Source organism: Cucurbita pepo, chromosome 5 (genome assembly GCF_057944985.1).
Source record: "Cucurbita pepo subsp. pepo isolate OVF chromosome 5, ASM5794498v1, whole genome shotgun sequence".
Taxonomy (NCBI): domain Eukaryota; kingdom Viridiplantae; phylum Streptophyta; class Magnoliopsida; order Cucurbitales; family Cucurbitaceae; genus Cucurbita; species Cucurbita pepo.
The window spans coordinates 3,212,625-3,227,756 of NC_141802.1; the positions used below are offsets into that span (position 1 = coordinate 3,212,625).

The 15,132-nt window shown below is 37.5% G+C and overlaps 2 protein-coding genes across 4 annotated transcripts; one reads left to right on the forward strand and one right to left on the reverse strand.

The window, feature by feature from the left end:
* Nucleotides 1-597: 597 nt before the first annotated feature.
* LOC111795360 (indole-3-acetaldehyde oxidase) lies at nucleotides 598-9,823 on the forward strand. The gene is made up of 10 exons (XM_023677734.2): nucleotides 598-781; nucleotides 2,905-4,599; nucleotides 5,110-5,369; nucleotides 5,467-5,676; nucleotides 5,869-6,087; nucleotides 6,622-7,581; nucleotides 8,190-8,285; nucleotides 8,418-8,516; nucleotides 8,686-8,875; nucleotides 9,418-9,823. Exons 1-10 carry the CDS (start codon nucleotides 625-627, stop codon nucleotides 9,639-9,641), a joined length of 4,110 nt encoding a protein of 1,369 aa, XP_023533502.2. The 5' UTR covers nucleotides 598-624; the 3' UTR covers nucleotides 9,642-9,823.
* Nucleotides 9,824-10,513: 690 nt separating this feature from the next.
* LOC111795363 (alpha/beta-Hydrolases superfamily protein) lies at nucleotides 10,514-14,043 on the reverse strand. Of its 3 annotated transcripts, none has more exons than XM_087123754.1 (8): nucleotides 13,665-14,042; nucleotides 13,494-13,586; nucleotides 12,572-12,780; nucleotides 11,955-12,002; nucleotides 11,714-11,802; nucleotides 11,277-11,423; nucleotides 11,070-11,195; nucleotides 10,514-10,910 (listed from the first exon to the last, which is right to left on the reverse strand). In XM_087123754.1, exons 1-8 carry the CDS (start codon nucleotides 13,931-13,933, stop codon nucleotides 10,815-10,817), a joined length of 1,077 nt encoding a protein of 358 aa, XP_086979880.1. In that variant the 5' UTR covers nucleotides 13,934-14,042; the 3' UTR covers nucleotides 10,514-10,814. The 3 variants fall into 3 exon arrangements, with proteins under 3 accessions (XP_086979880.1, XP_023533508.2, XP_086979881.1); XM_023677740.2 differs by having other exon boundaries at nucleotides 11,714-11,786; nucleotides 11,858-12,002; nucleotides 13,665-14,041; XM_087123755.1 differs by lacking the exon at nucleotides 10,514-10,910 and having other exon boundaries at nucleotides 11,069-11,195; nucleotides 11,261-11,423; nucleotides 11,714-11,786; nucleotides 11,858-12,002; nucleotides 13,665-14,043.
* Nucleotides 14,044-15,132: the final 1,089 nt, after the last annotated feature.

Consider the following 15,132-nt stretch of genomic DNA (forward strand, 5'->3'; position numbering starts at 1 on the left):
GTGTTTCTCTCTTTTTTCCCTCTTAATTTATTATATTTTACCAAAAATTAATTTAATTATTTATTTAAATATATATTAAATTTATTTTGACAAAGAAATTTTTATTTATAAATGAAATATTTATTTACTAAAATTATTAATTAAGCTAACATATTTAATTAGTTAATTAAGATTAATTAGTTAAAATTATAAAAATAAAAATAAAAAATTAATTAAATCTTTTCATTGTTTTATAGTTAAAAAATTATATAATTTCATTAAAAACTTACTTAGATAGTTATGAAGATTGACTGTAAAATAAAAATTAAATTAGTTAAAATTATTTTCTTGTCATTATTAAAAAAATATAAAATATAAAATTAAATTTTATTAATCATTATTCCCGCATTGCACGTTGTAATTAGTTCGATTGCTTATGGTGCTAGCATGCTGATGATCTGGAGCGACCCTTGTGAAGTTCAGGTACTTTTCTTGTCTTTATAAGCACGGTTAATAAAATTTAATAAGAAATAAAAGGATTAATAAAATTAAGTATTTAATTTATATGAAATTGTTGTGCACTTATCCGTTGGTGGTTGTGTATAAAATAGGAGGTGGAAGCCGGTTTTGTTGCGGGCATCGACAATGGAGAATCAGGCAACGGAAGCAGCGGCGGCTCCTCTGGTGTTTGCTGTTAATCAACAGAGGTTTAAGCTCACCGCTGTTGACCCTTCCACTACTCTGCTTCACTTTCTGCGCCACTATACTTCTTTCAAGAGTGTCAAGCTTGGCTGTGGTCAAGGTCTCTCTCTTTCTCTAATCAACTACTTGGATTTTCTTTGTTGATCGGGTTTGATTCTACTGAATTCGTGACTACGACCTGATACTCTGTTTAGATTGATATTATTTATAGCTTGTTTTCGGTGAATTTTGGTTCATGAAAGTATACTAGTTAAACGTTCATCATTCTTGTTTGAACTTAAAGATTGCTTTTTTTTTTTTTGGACTTCGAATCAGTGACTGTTGTTTGGACTTTGAATCAGAGAGTGTCGGGTGAGTTCAAAGTTGGATAAAAAAAAGTGGGAACAAATAAAATTGTCATAAAAATATCTAAATATTGTAAAAGAGAATATGATTCAATCGTGGGTCCTCCGGATAGCCACATGACTTTGAAGGCTTTGTCGCAGAACAGTGGCTTAGGATTCCATAGGTAAACAAAAAATAGTATGAATGAGTATAAAAATACTCAGTAAGCAGCCTACATGTAGGTTTAGGGTTTTATGTTCAGTCAGGGTCCTAGAGTTGGCCAATTCCATAGTTCAAGTTCTAACCTAGTTCGGTTAGGCTCTTAAGGTTTGTATACCTTATTTACTCCTACTTCAAAGGTGTAAGTCACCCATTGAGGTGTAGTCGAGTTGTCAAGGTGCACTTAGCCTCTGATTTCTTACTCTCCATGGTCTATCTAGCCATCGTGCTTCCTGCTCATAAGTTGGTGTGCCCTCGTCTATTTTTGGCTTTATATAAGTCTAATAGGTATGGTGGAGTCACAACCCGCTACAGGTATCCTCTCAATCTCCATACGTGCCTACTAGTGCTAACTAGAAATTCCCCTAATGAAACCTAACAAATTCCAATATTCTCTTGGCATTCTAGGCTCTTAAATAGTGTAAGGCTAGCTCCCTACTAAGCACAACTTGAGCTCTCTCGGTAATATTCTCTAGTGTGTCATAGACCCTAAGTGGGTGACGTCACATTCCTATATGCTAAGTGGATCTTCACTAGTCAAGTGAGTTTACGATCAGGGGCTGCGTTCTAGCCGTTCCTACAAAGGCCTAGTTGACCCATGATGTCATAATAGGCCCTAAACATGACTCAAGGACCAAGGAAATCGTAAGCTATACGTATCCTCTAGGTCGCATAGGATCTAGTTCATACATCATTCATGCATTAAAGAAAATCTAGAACTATTGAAATCTGTGTAAAACTGGCCAAAATCAGGCGAGAAACCAAAATCTGATCCGGTCTAACCGTACCGGCTCACTTGAACCGTATCTTTATCTTCGAGACGGACCCACCCCGCCCGGCTGCTTCCTCCGTCTTTGCTTCGCCGATTCTTGAAACAAGCAAGATACTGCTCTCTGAAACTCGCGGGATGTCAAAAAATTCATACCTTCAAACCAAACTCGATCTTCTCGTTCAAGCGCCCTCGGCCTATGAATTTTTCACCGACGTTGTTAAGCACCTCCCGGTGAGTCTATAGCCGCAAGAATCGTTCATTTTCGTTAAGAAACCGCATGGAGAATACTCGGGAAAAATCCACGAAGAAATCACCTAACTCAAATCCGGTTATTGGCTTCCTTGAGCTCCTTGGTCCAATTCCCTTCGCCACGCTCTCGTTCAATGTTTTTGCAACGAAACCCCCATGAATTTGAGGCCTGGCGCTTGCTCAAACTCCACTAATTCGCAGCTCAACTCCTCCAGCGACCGTGGGTATAGTTCTCGAGTTTTCCCTCTCTCAATGAACATTCCCATCCGAATCCGTGGCCCTCTATTGATTTAAGCTTCCCCGAACGCTCCAAATCTACAAAAATCTGGCTGCGAATCGGGGTTGGTATCCTACTTCCTCCTCCTCACATTACGTCTGTCGCCGGCCAGAGTACGACTGGCGATTGTTCCAACTGCCGCCTTTTTTTGTGTAACATTTATTTATTCCCTTTTAAAAATATTCCCCTTTTGTTAATATTAAAAAAACTCGGGACATTACATGTTCTGTTCCAACTATTCGTCCATTTTTTACCATGCAATGGGAGGATTGGATTCAATTTCTAATTGATCATTAGCACACTATTCTACTCTGCCGAAAGCATTACATGGAATTTCATTTGATCCAACTCTGATACCATGATTGGTTATTTTGAAATGTAGGCGGTTGTGGTGCCTGTATTGTTCTACTGTCCAAATACGATCCTTTGTTAGACAAGGTCGAAGATTATACAGTAAGCTCATGCCTCACCTTGCTTGGTAGTATACATGGCTGTTCAATTACAACCAGTGAAGGTATTGGGAATAGCAAGGATGGGTTCCACTCAATTCATCAAAGGTTTGCTGGCTTTTATGCTTCCCAGTGTGGCTTTTGTACCCCTGGAATGTGTGTTTCACTCTGTTCTGCGCTCGTCAATGCTGAAAAGACCAATCGACCTGAGCCCTCACCGGGATTCTCGAAACTTACGGTTTCTGAAGCTGAAAAGGCTATTTCTGGAAACCTCTGCCGCTGTACAGGATACAGGCCAATTGCTGATGCCTGTAAGAGTTTTGCTTCTGATGTTGACATGGAGGATTTGGGGATAAACGCGTTCTGGCAAAAGGGATGTGGTGAAGAAGATAAATCGAGTAAATTGCCTCCTTATGATCCAAATAATGGACCGTGCTTATTTCCTGAATTTTTAAAAAAGGAAATAAGGTCTGTCCCTTTTGTGGAGTCTCAAGGTTGTTCCTGGTTTAATCCCGTTAGTATTGAGGATCTGAACAGATTACTGGGATGTGACGAGTCCAATAATATAAGCAATACGAAGTTAGTCGTCGGCAACACCGAAGTCGGATACTACAAAGAATTTGAACATGTTGATAGATACATTAATCTTAAATACATCCCTGAGCTTTCAGTTATCAGAATGGATTCAACAGGAATAGAGATTGGTGCGACTGTGACAATTGCAAAAGCTATTGAGGCTCTGAAAAATAATAACCATGAAACGTCCTCAGTAGGTGAGCTAGTATTCAATAAACTGGCCGACCACATGGAGAAAATTGCTTCCAGTTTTGTACGAAATACTGCCAGCATCGGAGGAAATTTATTGATGGCACAAAGAAAACAATTTCCTTCAGATATTGCCACAATACTTCTTGCTGCGGGTTCCATGATAACTATATTAACTGGTTTCAGCCAAGAAACTATTGTGTTGGATGAGTTTCTCAAGAGACCTCCATTAGGTCCGAAATGTGTACTTTCAAGTGTTAAGATTCCAAATTGGGATTCAGTTAGGGACGTTTATTCAAATGATGCTACTGTCATGTTTGATAGTTTTAGAGCTTCTCCACGACCCCTTGGAAATGCACTGCCGTATCTGAATGCTGCTTTCTTGGCTGCAATCTCCCCATGTAAAAATTCCAATGGTATCATATTAAATAGCTGTCACCTGGCTTTTGGAGCATATGGGACCAAACATGCCATTAGAGCAAGAAAGATTGAAGAATTTCTAGCTGGAAAAGTTATTGATTATAATGTCATATATGAAGCTATCTCATTGACTGGAGCCACTATAGTTCCTGAAAAGGGAACTTCATATCCTGCTTACCGGACAAGCTTAGCAGTTGGCTTTCTTTTTGAGTTCTTAAGCTCCTTGGTCGATGAAAAAGCTGCAATCGGTAGAGATTACCTAGATGGATGCAGGAATGCTTCGTCAACACGACCTGAAAATTTTAATTCAAACCACAGCCTACTTGGTTATGATAAAACTGCTACTCTACTATCATCTGGAAAGCAGACATTGGAATTGAGTTCAGAATATTATCCAGTCGGAGATACCATTATAAAATCTGGAGCTGCCATTCAAGCTTCAGGTACTTTATATCTTGTAATAATATGAAGTTAAACTTTCATGAATGAAATTGTCTTAGTGAGCATTGAACATTCACAAACTCTAGAATCTTCTGTAGCAAAACTTGTCTGCATGGCAGGACGTAAATGTGTCAGAACTTGTACATGTGGGTGTTTGACCTCGGTCTATGTTGACACATTTTGCTACCTTTATTTCCATGGACTCAAAGGCGTGTGCCTGTTATCTCATTTGAATTAGATTTAGTATCTCCCCATTCTGAACTTCTTTCATTTTCAACTTCGGCTTTGATCGAGTCTACTTGGTGTCAGATGTCTCATATTACCTAGTTGTTATACTTCCAATACTGCTTCAAGTTAAGGCTTACATGTTCAAAGCCGATTCTTCACTTGATAATTTAGACTTGTACTCATAATATTTAGCGTTCCATGTTCTTTTAGGCCTATTTATTTGACATGATTTCTTGTTCTCAAGTATTAGGAAACCAATGTAAATATGCTTGTGAATATTTTAGGCGAGGCTATCTATGTGGATGATATTCCTTCACCAACAAATTGCCTATATGGAGCATTCATATATAGTACAAAGCCTTTGGCACGGATAAAGGGTCTTACTTTTCCTCCCAAATCACAACCAGAGGGAGTTGTCGCTATTATTTCCGCCAAAGATATTCCTGTGGGTGGACATAACATTGGAGTTAGAACCATGTTTGGTGACGAAATTCTGTTTGCAGATAAGTTGACTGAGGGTGCAAGTCAGCGACTTGCCTTCGTGGTAATTTGAATTTCTCATGATTCATTTATAGCAACTTCAATCATAGGAGGAACCCTTACTTGCTGAGGTGCTTCATACCTATCCACTTTTTTTGTAGGTTGCAGATACTCAGAAACATGCGGATGTGGCTGCAGAAAATGTAGTAGTGGATTATGACACAGATAATTTGGAGGCACCTATTCTTTCTGTAGAAGATGCTGTCAAGAGGTCAAGCTTCTTTGACGTTCCTCCATCTTTTATTCCAGAACAGGTTGGTGATATATCAAAAGGAATGGCTGAAGCAGACAATCATATTAACGCAGCTCAGGTACCTTCTACAATGAATTGCTTGGCCACAATATAATCATGGTAGTGGTTAGAGATTCAACCATGGCCTACTTAACCGTTTCTCACACCAAAAAAAATAGTTTCTAACTATTCTGCTACAGATGTTATTAGTTATTATCTATCCTAAAGATAGGTCATTCTCCTAATCGTTTTCATAAGTATTTACATCCAGATCAGACTTGGATCACAATATTATTTTTATATGGAGACCCATTCTGCACTTGCCATTCCGGATGAAGATAACTGCATGGTAGTCTACAGTTCAAGCCAATGGCCAGCTAATGCGCATTCTGTTATTGCAAAATGCCTCGGTGTTCCTGAGCATAATGTCTGTGTAATTACGAGAAGGGTTGGAGGAGGCTTTGGTGGAAAGGCCATGAAGTCTATGGTTGTGAGTACCTGCTGCCAACTCTATGTGCAATTAACTATTGAAAAACGGTTCTTCACTGGTGCATTTCTTTGAACTTCCAAGTAAAACAAGATTTTCCACTTCCATTGGAAATTTTCTGGGTTGACTTACTAGTAATAGTGTTTTCTCAATATGAGGGGAACAGAAATCAAGTATATATATGCAATTATGATTTTAGTCCCAAGTAGTCCTTGCATGCCAGTTTCAAAACAGTGAATTTTGTTGAAAGCTTTATTATGTTTTCAATTCGGTTACATTCTTAGTTAGTAGGATGATGATACATTGAATCAAATAATAAGATAGTTGTGTATCAGAGCTCAAACTTCTCATGATTTTTAACATCGTTATATTCTTCATTATTTATTTATGTTCAACACTTTCACTTCTATTGTTTCCCTATAGTTTACTTTCAACCTTCTCACTTCTCTTTTTCTTGCCAATGTTCTCAATATTTTCCCAAGCATGAATGACACTCTAACATATGAGTTCTTGCCTTTTAACAATTATGTTGTTTAGGTTGCTTCCGCATGTGCACTTGCAGCTCACAAGTTACGTCGTCCAGTCAGGATTTACCTTAATCGAAAGACTGACATGGTAATGGCAGGAGGGAGACATCCAATGAAAATAACTTACAGTGTGGGTTTCAAATCGAACGGTAAAATTACAGGATGTGAATTAGATATATTGGTTGATGCAGGGATGAGTACTGATATAAGTCCAATTATGCCAAGCTTCATTGTCAATGGACTTAAGAAGTATGATTGGGGTGCTTTGTCTTTTGATATAAAAGTATGCAAGACAAACTATCCAAGCAGATCTATGATGCGAGCCCCTGGAGATGTACAAGGATCCTTTATTGCTGAAGCGATAATTGAACATGTAGCATCTACTCTTTGCATGGATGTCGATACTATCCGAAAAGTAAATCTGCATACGTTTAACAGCCTCAAAAAATTCTACAAGAGTGCAGGTGAACCTCAAGATTACACCTTACCTTCAATTTGGGATAGGTTAGCCACATCTTCATGCTTGAAACAAAGAACAGAAATGGTAGATAAATTTAATAGCAGCAACATTTGGAAAAAAAGAGGTCTTTCTCGAATTCCTATCATGCAAGAGATGACATTGAGACCAACCCCAGGGAAAGTGAGCATTCTAACTGATGGTTCTGTTGTTGTGGAAGTTGGGGGTATTGAAATTGGTCAGGGGCTGTGGACGAAGGTGAGACAGATGGTTACGTATGCCCTTAGCTCAATCAAATGTGATGGAACCAGTGACCTGTTCGAAAAGGTGAGAGTGGTTCAATCTGATACCATTGCTTTAATACAAGGAGGGGGTACATATGCGAGTACTACCTCCGAATCAAGCTGTGAGGCAGTTAGACTTTGCTGCAATATATTGGTGGAGAGACTAACACCTCTCAAGAAAAGGCTGGAGGAGAGTGGTTCGGTTAAATGGGATGTGCTTATAAGTCAGGTTGTTGTCTGCTCTGAATCATCTCGTAGAACATTTTATGATTAAGCAATCATGTTTTCTATCTATAATGACATTTTTTCCCTCTAGTTTGAAGTGATATTATGTTTTGAAGTGTGGGAGGAACATCCATAATGCATGTGTCATTGCTTCACATGCATGGTTCTGAAAGTCTTATTATTGGATGTTCACATAAAGTTGGTTTCGTTAAAAAAATTCCTACTCTTAAAAAAATTATTTGAAGCTTCTAGATGTAGTGAAGAAGGTCGTTCTTAAACTTTTATATGAATTCTCCATGGGCATGTTGAACTTTATTTTTTATGCTCATGGAACTGTTAACCCTTGAACTTTCCAAACTAAATATTTTCGTGAAACCTGTTGTTGGGTTGAACACACATGTTCAAGGCCTTCTTGTTTTGGTTTTATATATTCTATTTATGAAACTAAATGGAAGCACGTGCTCCTTTAGTCGGATTGTTAATATACCATTATGCATTGTTTGTGCCTTAAGTGAGCAGTTTTCTTACCACATAAGAATATTGTTGGACATGATTGAGGACATATCCTTGGGTGCACAACACCGTTGACATTTCTTGTTGGAAAAACTGCAGGCAAACTTGCAAGCAGTGGATTTATCAGTTAATTCTTTGTATGTTCCTGACTTTGTTTCAAGGAGCTACTTAAACTATGCAGCTGCAGTGAGTGAGGCACGTCCATTAACATCTCCTTTTGTGTTTATTGTATCAACATTTTCAAGTTAAAAAGAAGCAGTTGGCTGCTACTTCAATGCCACTTTATTTTACTGCAAAGTTCAATTCACCAAATTCCTGCCTTGACAGGTGGAGCTTAATCTTCTCACGGGAGAAACCACAATTTTGCGTTCAGATATTATCCATGATTGTGGACGAAGCCTCAATCCTGCTGTAGATTTGGGACAGGTTAATAGCTACACTAAGCACAAAATTAAGTTCCTAATTTGTTTTTCAATCTCTTAAGTTTTGAGTTTGGAGGCTTTTAAGTTTCATATACCTATTTCTAAGTGGGGGGTAGATTGATCGGATATCCAAGGGGCAGAATCTTCTAATGATCAAGAATCATTCTGTGCAGATTGAAGGAGCCTTTGTTCAAGGAATTGGATTTTTTATGTCAGAGGAATACCTCACAAATCCTGATGGACTAGTTATTACTGACAGCACATGGACTTACAAAATTCCTACGATTGACACCATTCCAAAACAGTTCAATGTTGAAATTTTGAACTCTGGACGTCATAAAAACCACATCCTCTCTTCAAAAGGTAAGTTTAAATTTCATTGGCTTTTGATTATAGGTTGGAAGAGAATATAATTCCCTTGCTCTTAGAAGAAAAAACTCTAGATATTTTTCTTGATTCCTCTGCAGAGTCCAATTGACTATACTTTTCATTTTTTCTGTTGTAGACGTTAGTAGACTTTTTCTTTTTTACGGTTTTTAGTTTTTCAGCTAAGGCCTCATGCAAACACTACAATATGCATTGGAATTATAGGTTCCCCATCATATGCAGGCTTAACGCAGAAGTAAGAAAGGAAAAATGATAGCATTTAACAAGATGAGTAGTAAAAACTGTTGTCTAAGACATGTCCAAATAGTAAAAATGCATGTATAGGATCTGTTTGGAATGACTTTCTAAATATTTACGGAAGTGTTTGCCGTTAAAGAGTCATTCTAAACTGGTTCATAATTTATTGATCTGGAGGTAAGTGGTAGCAGTTGTAATAAGGGTGAGAAATCTGTGTATATTGATGTTGTAGAAGGGTTAATTTGAAATGGGTTTTAATTAAATGAAATGCATCTGTGCAGCTTCAGGAGAATCACCATTGCTTCTAGCTGCATCAGTCCACTGTGCAACACGAGCTGCTATTAAAGAGGCACGAAAACAGATATGTACATGGAAACGTCGAGATGAGTCTGGTTACGCGTTACAGCTAGAGGTTCCAGCTACCATGCCTGTTGTTAAAGAGCTCTGTGGGCTGAACTCTGTGGAAAGTTACCTGAAATGGATCGAGGATGGAGAAGCACAGTGAGCTGACCACAAACTTTTCCTCCCAAAACACAAGTCATGCCAATAAATTCATGATAATGAATGTAATGTGAAAACACTATCAGTTTATGAGGTAATGCACTTTCTCATTTTCTAAGTTTATTTGCAGCAGATAAATAAATAGAACTACAAAGATCATGGGTTACCGGTGATTTTACTTTTCAAGTGAGGGCTACTAGTGCTAGTTGTAAGACTCCGAACCCGAGTAAAAAAAAATGTTTGTTATTTACTTCTTCACCTTTGTGACAAGAAATATAACTTTTCATTGAAATAACGAAAAGAGATTATTGCTCTAACATGCGAATGCGAAAACGACAAAAGAAAAACAGCAAAAACTAAAATCAAAGGGGAGCTAAAAAAGGTTTGTGTTTAAGGCAGTGATGGACTCTTAAATTATGGGAAATGTAGAGGCCAGAGCAGTGGATTGAAAATCAACAATGTTGTATATTGAGATGTGATATACTAAACTATGTACCTTTTCATTGGATCAACAGAGCTGTTTCCATTTTTGTTTTTTTTAAATGAACATTGAAATCAATCTTTGCTTATGTTACAACTCGATCATGGTTTCTGATAAGAAATGTATGTAGCTGAATCTGTAATATACCACACTTGATTAAAGAGAAACGAGAGAAAACAACATTCAATTGTTTAAATTGAAATGGGATATTTGGAGTTGAGCCAGGCATGATGAAAAACTCCAATTTCTTTACACAAAACTTCTAACCTTAAGAGTATGTGGCGTTCATCAAGATTATCAAACTTCACCCAAAAGAGAGATTTTTGCAGGGTATTTCTTCCAATTATCAGTGAACATTCAGAAGTAGCCTTTCGTTAGCTATAGCCTATAGGCACTTCGATGAGAAACGCTATATTATTGGTTCGATGGAAAACGTTGGTACGTTAACTTGTACACAATAAGGTATATGGTGTTGTTTGAGTATGTGTGTGTGTGTGAAGGGAGAGGGATCAAGGGATATCCTTGCACTGATGTACAGATTGATTGTGTGACAACTTTACAGCCAAAATCCAGGACACAGCTCTCCTATGCAAGCCAAGTGACAGTTCTGAGGAGGCGTAAATCATAGAAGGTGTCCACTAGGAATTTCAAGATGATCAAAGAACATACTTCCAAAGCCAAGAATGGAACTCCGGGTTATGAAGATACAGCTGAGGAAGTACGTGCAGATCTTGTAGCGTGACGAGTCACAAACGACTCGACGAGCGGATTTACTAAGTGAGGTGCTTCGTCCTTCAATAATGCAAGCAAACATTGAAGTCAGCAGGTTTCTCGAAAAATTAATTGCACAAAAACTAAATTGGCTATTAAAAAGACAATCACAAGCTCACAACTAATTAACCACAACCAAACAAGTCAGAACACTTAGCATGAAGAGAGTACGAGAGAGACCTGAGGACAGTGTCCAACATTGGGAATGACAACAAAGTCTTCCACAGATTCGAAATTTTTGTAATTTCTTCCAAGCTCAATCGGCTCCCACGGATCCTTGTCACCCCACCCGATCAATACAGGACACTGAAGAAGAGAAAATGAGAAAAGGCAACAATGGCATGGAGAAAATAGTTCCAAAGAGTACCAACTTTAGAGGAAGGCAACCTTCACGTTAGGCAAAAGTTCTTCAGGAAGGGGCCCGCCTGAGTAACAAATGAACTCCAGAAAGACATCGGCGGCACCCGGCTGTAATCCGGGATTGAGGATAATTTGGACTAGTTCATCCGTAACTTGGGAGGTGTCATGGTAACACTGCAGGAAACGTGTAAAAGGCAATCACAACACCATAAAAGAAATGTTGAGTCTTTAGGAACCTTGTTCTTATAATCACTTCATCCTTTTATTTTTAATTTTCCGGTGTAGCTAGTAATATCTAAAAATTTAGAACCATAACAGATTTTGTTTTAAATTCTCCTACATCTACAGGCCAAGAAAATTAGTAACTTTGTTGAATGAATTTGTTTACTGGTGTTCTTATTCTGGTTCTTATTGCATCCCATAAATAAAAAATAATAATAATGACAAGGCAAAAACAAAGATACCTGGCAAAGAATATTCTTCACAGCCTCAGGGGTTGCAACAGTTTTAAAAAAATATTTTCCTAGAGCAGTATTCCTGCAAGAGTCGAGACCTTGGATGACAACTTCAGTCTAAATTCAATAATTGATATATGGGATGTCTTTTACCTCAGCAAACTCTGAAATGATTTGATCAATGGCTTCCCATACCATGGCTGCTTCTTGATATGAAGCATGCGTAAAGATATGTTTAGAAGAACAATACCTTTACAGATCTGCGGTTTCATAACTGCTGCCTGCAGACCAACTACGCCTACAAGAATATGCATTCAATAATGTTGAGAAATATGCTGAAAACTGAAAGGTTGTCTTCATAATAAAGAAAAGTATATCCCATTCAGTAAAAAAGAGAAGGATAACGATGAAGAGAAAAAGATTACACACTTGTTACTCGAAGATTTGATACTAGTTATGCAATCATATGATCTATTTTTTTCATGAGATTTCCTGTGTGAACACGAGAAGAGGAAAACTAGGGATTCCGACATAATCAAGTAGCCGAAATCACGGCAATTCAATCTCGAAACACACAACCACAACAATCAAATAGAAAGACTACGGCTGGTTTTATCATGTACAGGATAGACGTGAAATAGAGGGAACACTTTTAGTACATAAGAGTCTATCCACTTAAAACAGCCTAGCACGGATAAGAACAGATTTGTCCAAGAGCAACTGGAATAAATGAAAATACATTACATGAAAATAGATAAAAATGTGCAAGTCCAAACTTGATTTTATCAACTATAAGTTAAGGACCATAACAAGATACGGATGGCAAAAATAAAGAAAGAGTATTTACTTCAAAAATGAGATGGTCACCTCCTATTGAGTTACAAATAAAAAATGCTTCATCCTGAACCACGTCAACACAAAAATCATTCAGCTGGGAAGCCCATGTCTCAAATGTATAAAAGCTTTCCCCAACTAGATCTGGGTTTGGCTTGTCTGAGTATCCATAACCAATAAGATCAACAGCGTAAACTCTATGTGATTCAGCAAGGGCAGGTATATTTTTCCTCCAGTGGTCACTGAAAAGGAAGACAAATCATCAAGCACTGAACTTCGCATGCGGAACAAGATGCAAGGACGATGACTTGGTTCTTATTCTAGTACAAAGGGGTAAGTATAATTGCCGACTTTTAGCTGGCAAATTGCTAGACCTAACTCACCCCACGTCAACACTGTCTAACCATCACAAACAGGAAATCAGTGGCTCAACTAGGTAGGTGCTCAGGCAAAACTATCATTGGTTAAGGTGGAAGACCTGTTAGGAACCACGATTCTCCACAATGATATGATATTGTACACTTTGAACATAAGCTCTCATGGCCATGCTTTTGATTTCCCCAAAAGGCCTCATATCAATGGAGATGTATTCCTTACTTATAAACTCATGATCATCCCTTTTAATTAGCTGTTCTTTTCAATTCTGCTTTAGTTTTCTATATGCAAAGGTCTTGCAGATGGACGTGGCGCCAGTCAGAAGTTCCTCAACAAAAATCAGTAACAGCGAAATAATTTGAATCCATACTCATAAAGAACCTTGAGCAAGTATTCTCTACAGTCTAATAATCTTCCTATTGAGGCAAAGACCTGAGCTCCTCATCCAGGACAATAATAAAATGCGCAATTACGAAAGAATAACTGAATAGATACCTAATGACATTTTCTAGTATCGGAAATTTGCGTCGGTAATGCCTATAGTAAGTAGTATGAGAAGCAAAATTTGAAAGGTATATACCTGTTTGCTCCAAAACCATGAATCAATATCAATGCAGGGCCATGATCTCCTGCACACTGGTAGCGAATAGAGTAACCCCTCCAATTCCAAATGCTGCAAGACAGGAAAAGTGGATCAATTAAACGTTGAAACGACAGAATCAATCATTATCAAGGACACAAAAACGGCTACCAGCTTCGGACTTGGAGTTGGGAGCGGGTATTTTCCAATGAGATTTGCAGACCTTGATCGTCGAATTGGTCGCCAAATTGAGAAGATAAAAGAGACCCATTAGACTTAATCGGATAAAATGCAGGGGCTCTGCGGGGCAATCCGAGTTGTGGAGAAAATGAATGAGTGAAAGTGAGTGAAGATGGCAGGACGCCGGCGGTCACTTTAGAGGAGGAAATTGATGGAGGAAGTTTGGAGAAGGGCAGAGAGGAAGAGAGAGCGCCGGCCATGATTCTACAGAGGAAACCACGACTGCTCGCTGAAGAAGAACGATATTTATATTAAGGCGTCGTGTTGCTGATTTATCAACCACCCGACTCTCATCCCCATAAACATAGCCCCCGCCTTTTGTTCCATTTTCTGTTTTCTTTTTTTAAATAAAAAACTAAATTAATAAAAATAAAATATTCAAAAATAAAAAATAAAACTTCCCAAAATTCCAATAATACCCTTCAACTTAATCGAGGCTTCCCAACAGGGTCTCGTACCAATGGAGATAGTATTCTTTGATTATAAATCTATGATCGTTCCCTAAATTAGCCGACGTGGGACTTTCATCAAACATCTCCCCTCGAACGAAGTACGCCTCCCCTTAATCGAGGCTTGACTCATTTTCTTTTGGAATCTTAGTCATTTTTACTCTGCCTTCGATGAGTCTCGACTCTTTTTTCTTTTGGAGTCCTTTGTTCGACATTTGAGGATTCTATTGACATGGCTACATTTAGAGCATGACTCTAATACCATGTCAGATGAACACGACTCTTCACAATGGTGTGATATTGTTCATTTTGAGAATAAACTCTAGTAGCTTTAATTTGAGCTTTCCAAAATGTCTTATACCAATGGAGATAATATTATTCGATTATAAACTCGTGATCATTCTCACATATTTTATCTTCACCAGATACTTCACTGCTTAAACTAAAAATTAAAAATTAAAATGCTATTTTTTCATAAAAGGATTTAGAGGAATTTATTATTATTTTTTTTTAACGGTTGTAAAAAATAAATTAACCAGACTTTTACTAGAAAGGAAAGCCACAGAAGTTAAAGTCGGGTAAATTTCGATCGAGCGATCCAGCAACTTTTCACTTTTACCTCCAAAAAAATAAACTTTTCACCTTTGTTGATTCACCCAACTTTCCGCTTTATTTTTGCTGTCACGCTTTTTTAGTTTCTTTTTAATTTTATCTTTAAAAATTTATGTTCAAATTATCCCGCCAAGGAAATATGCTGCGTATCCGTCATTTTTTCTCGATTAAAAAAAAAAAAAATCCATTTTAATTTATATATATATATATATATATTTTTTTTTTTTTTAAGGTTAATAAATTTTAAAACTCTTAAAAAAGAACTAATTTTAAAACTTATCAACATCATTAACTAATTAAATATTAAATTATAATCAAAGACTACTAATTACTTATTT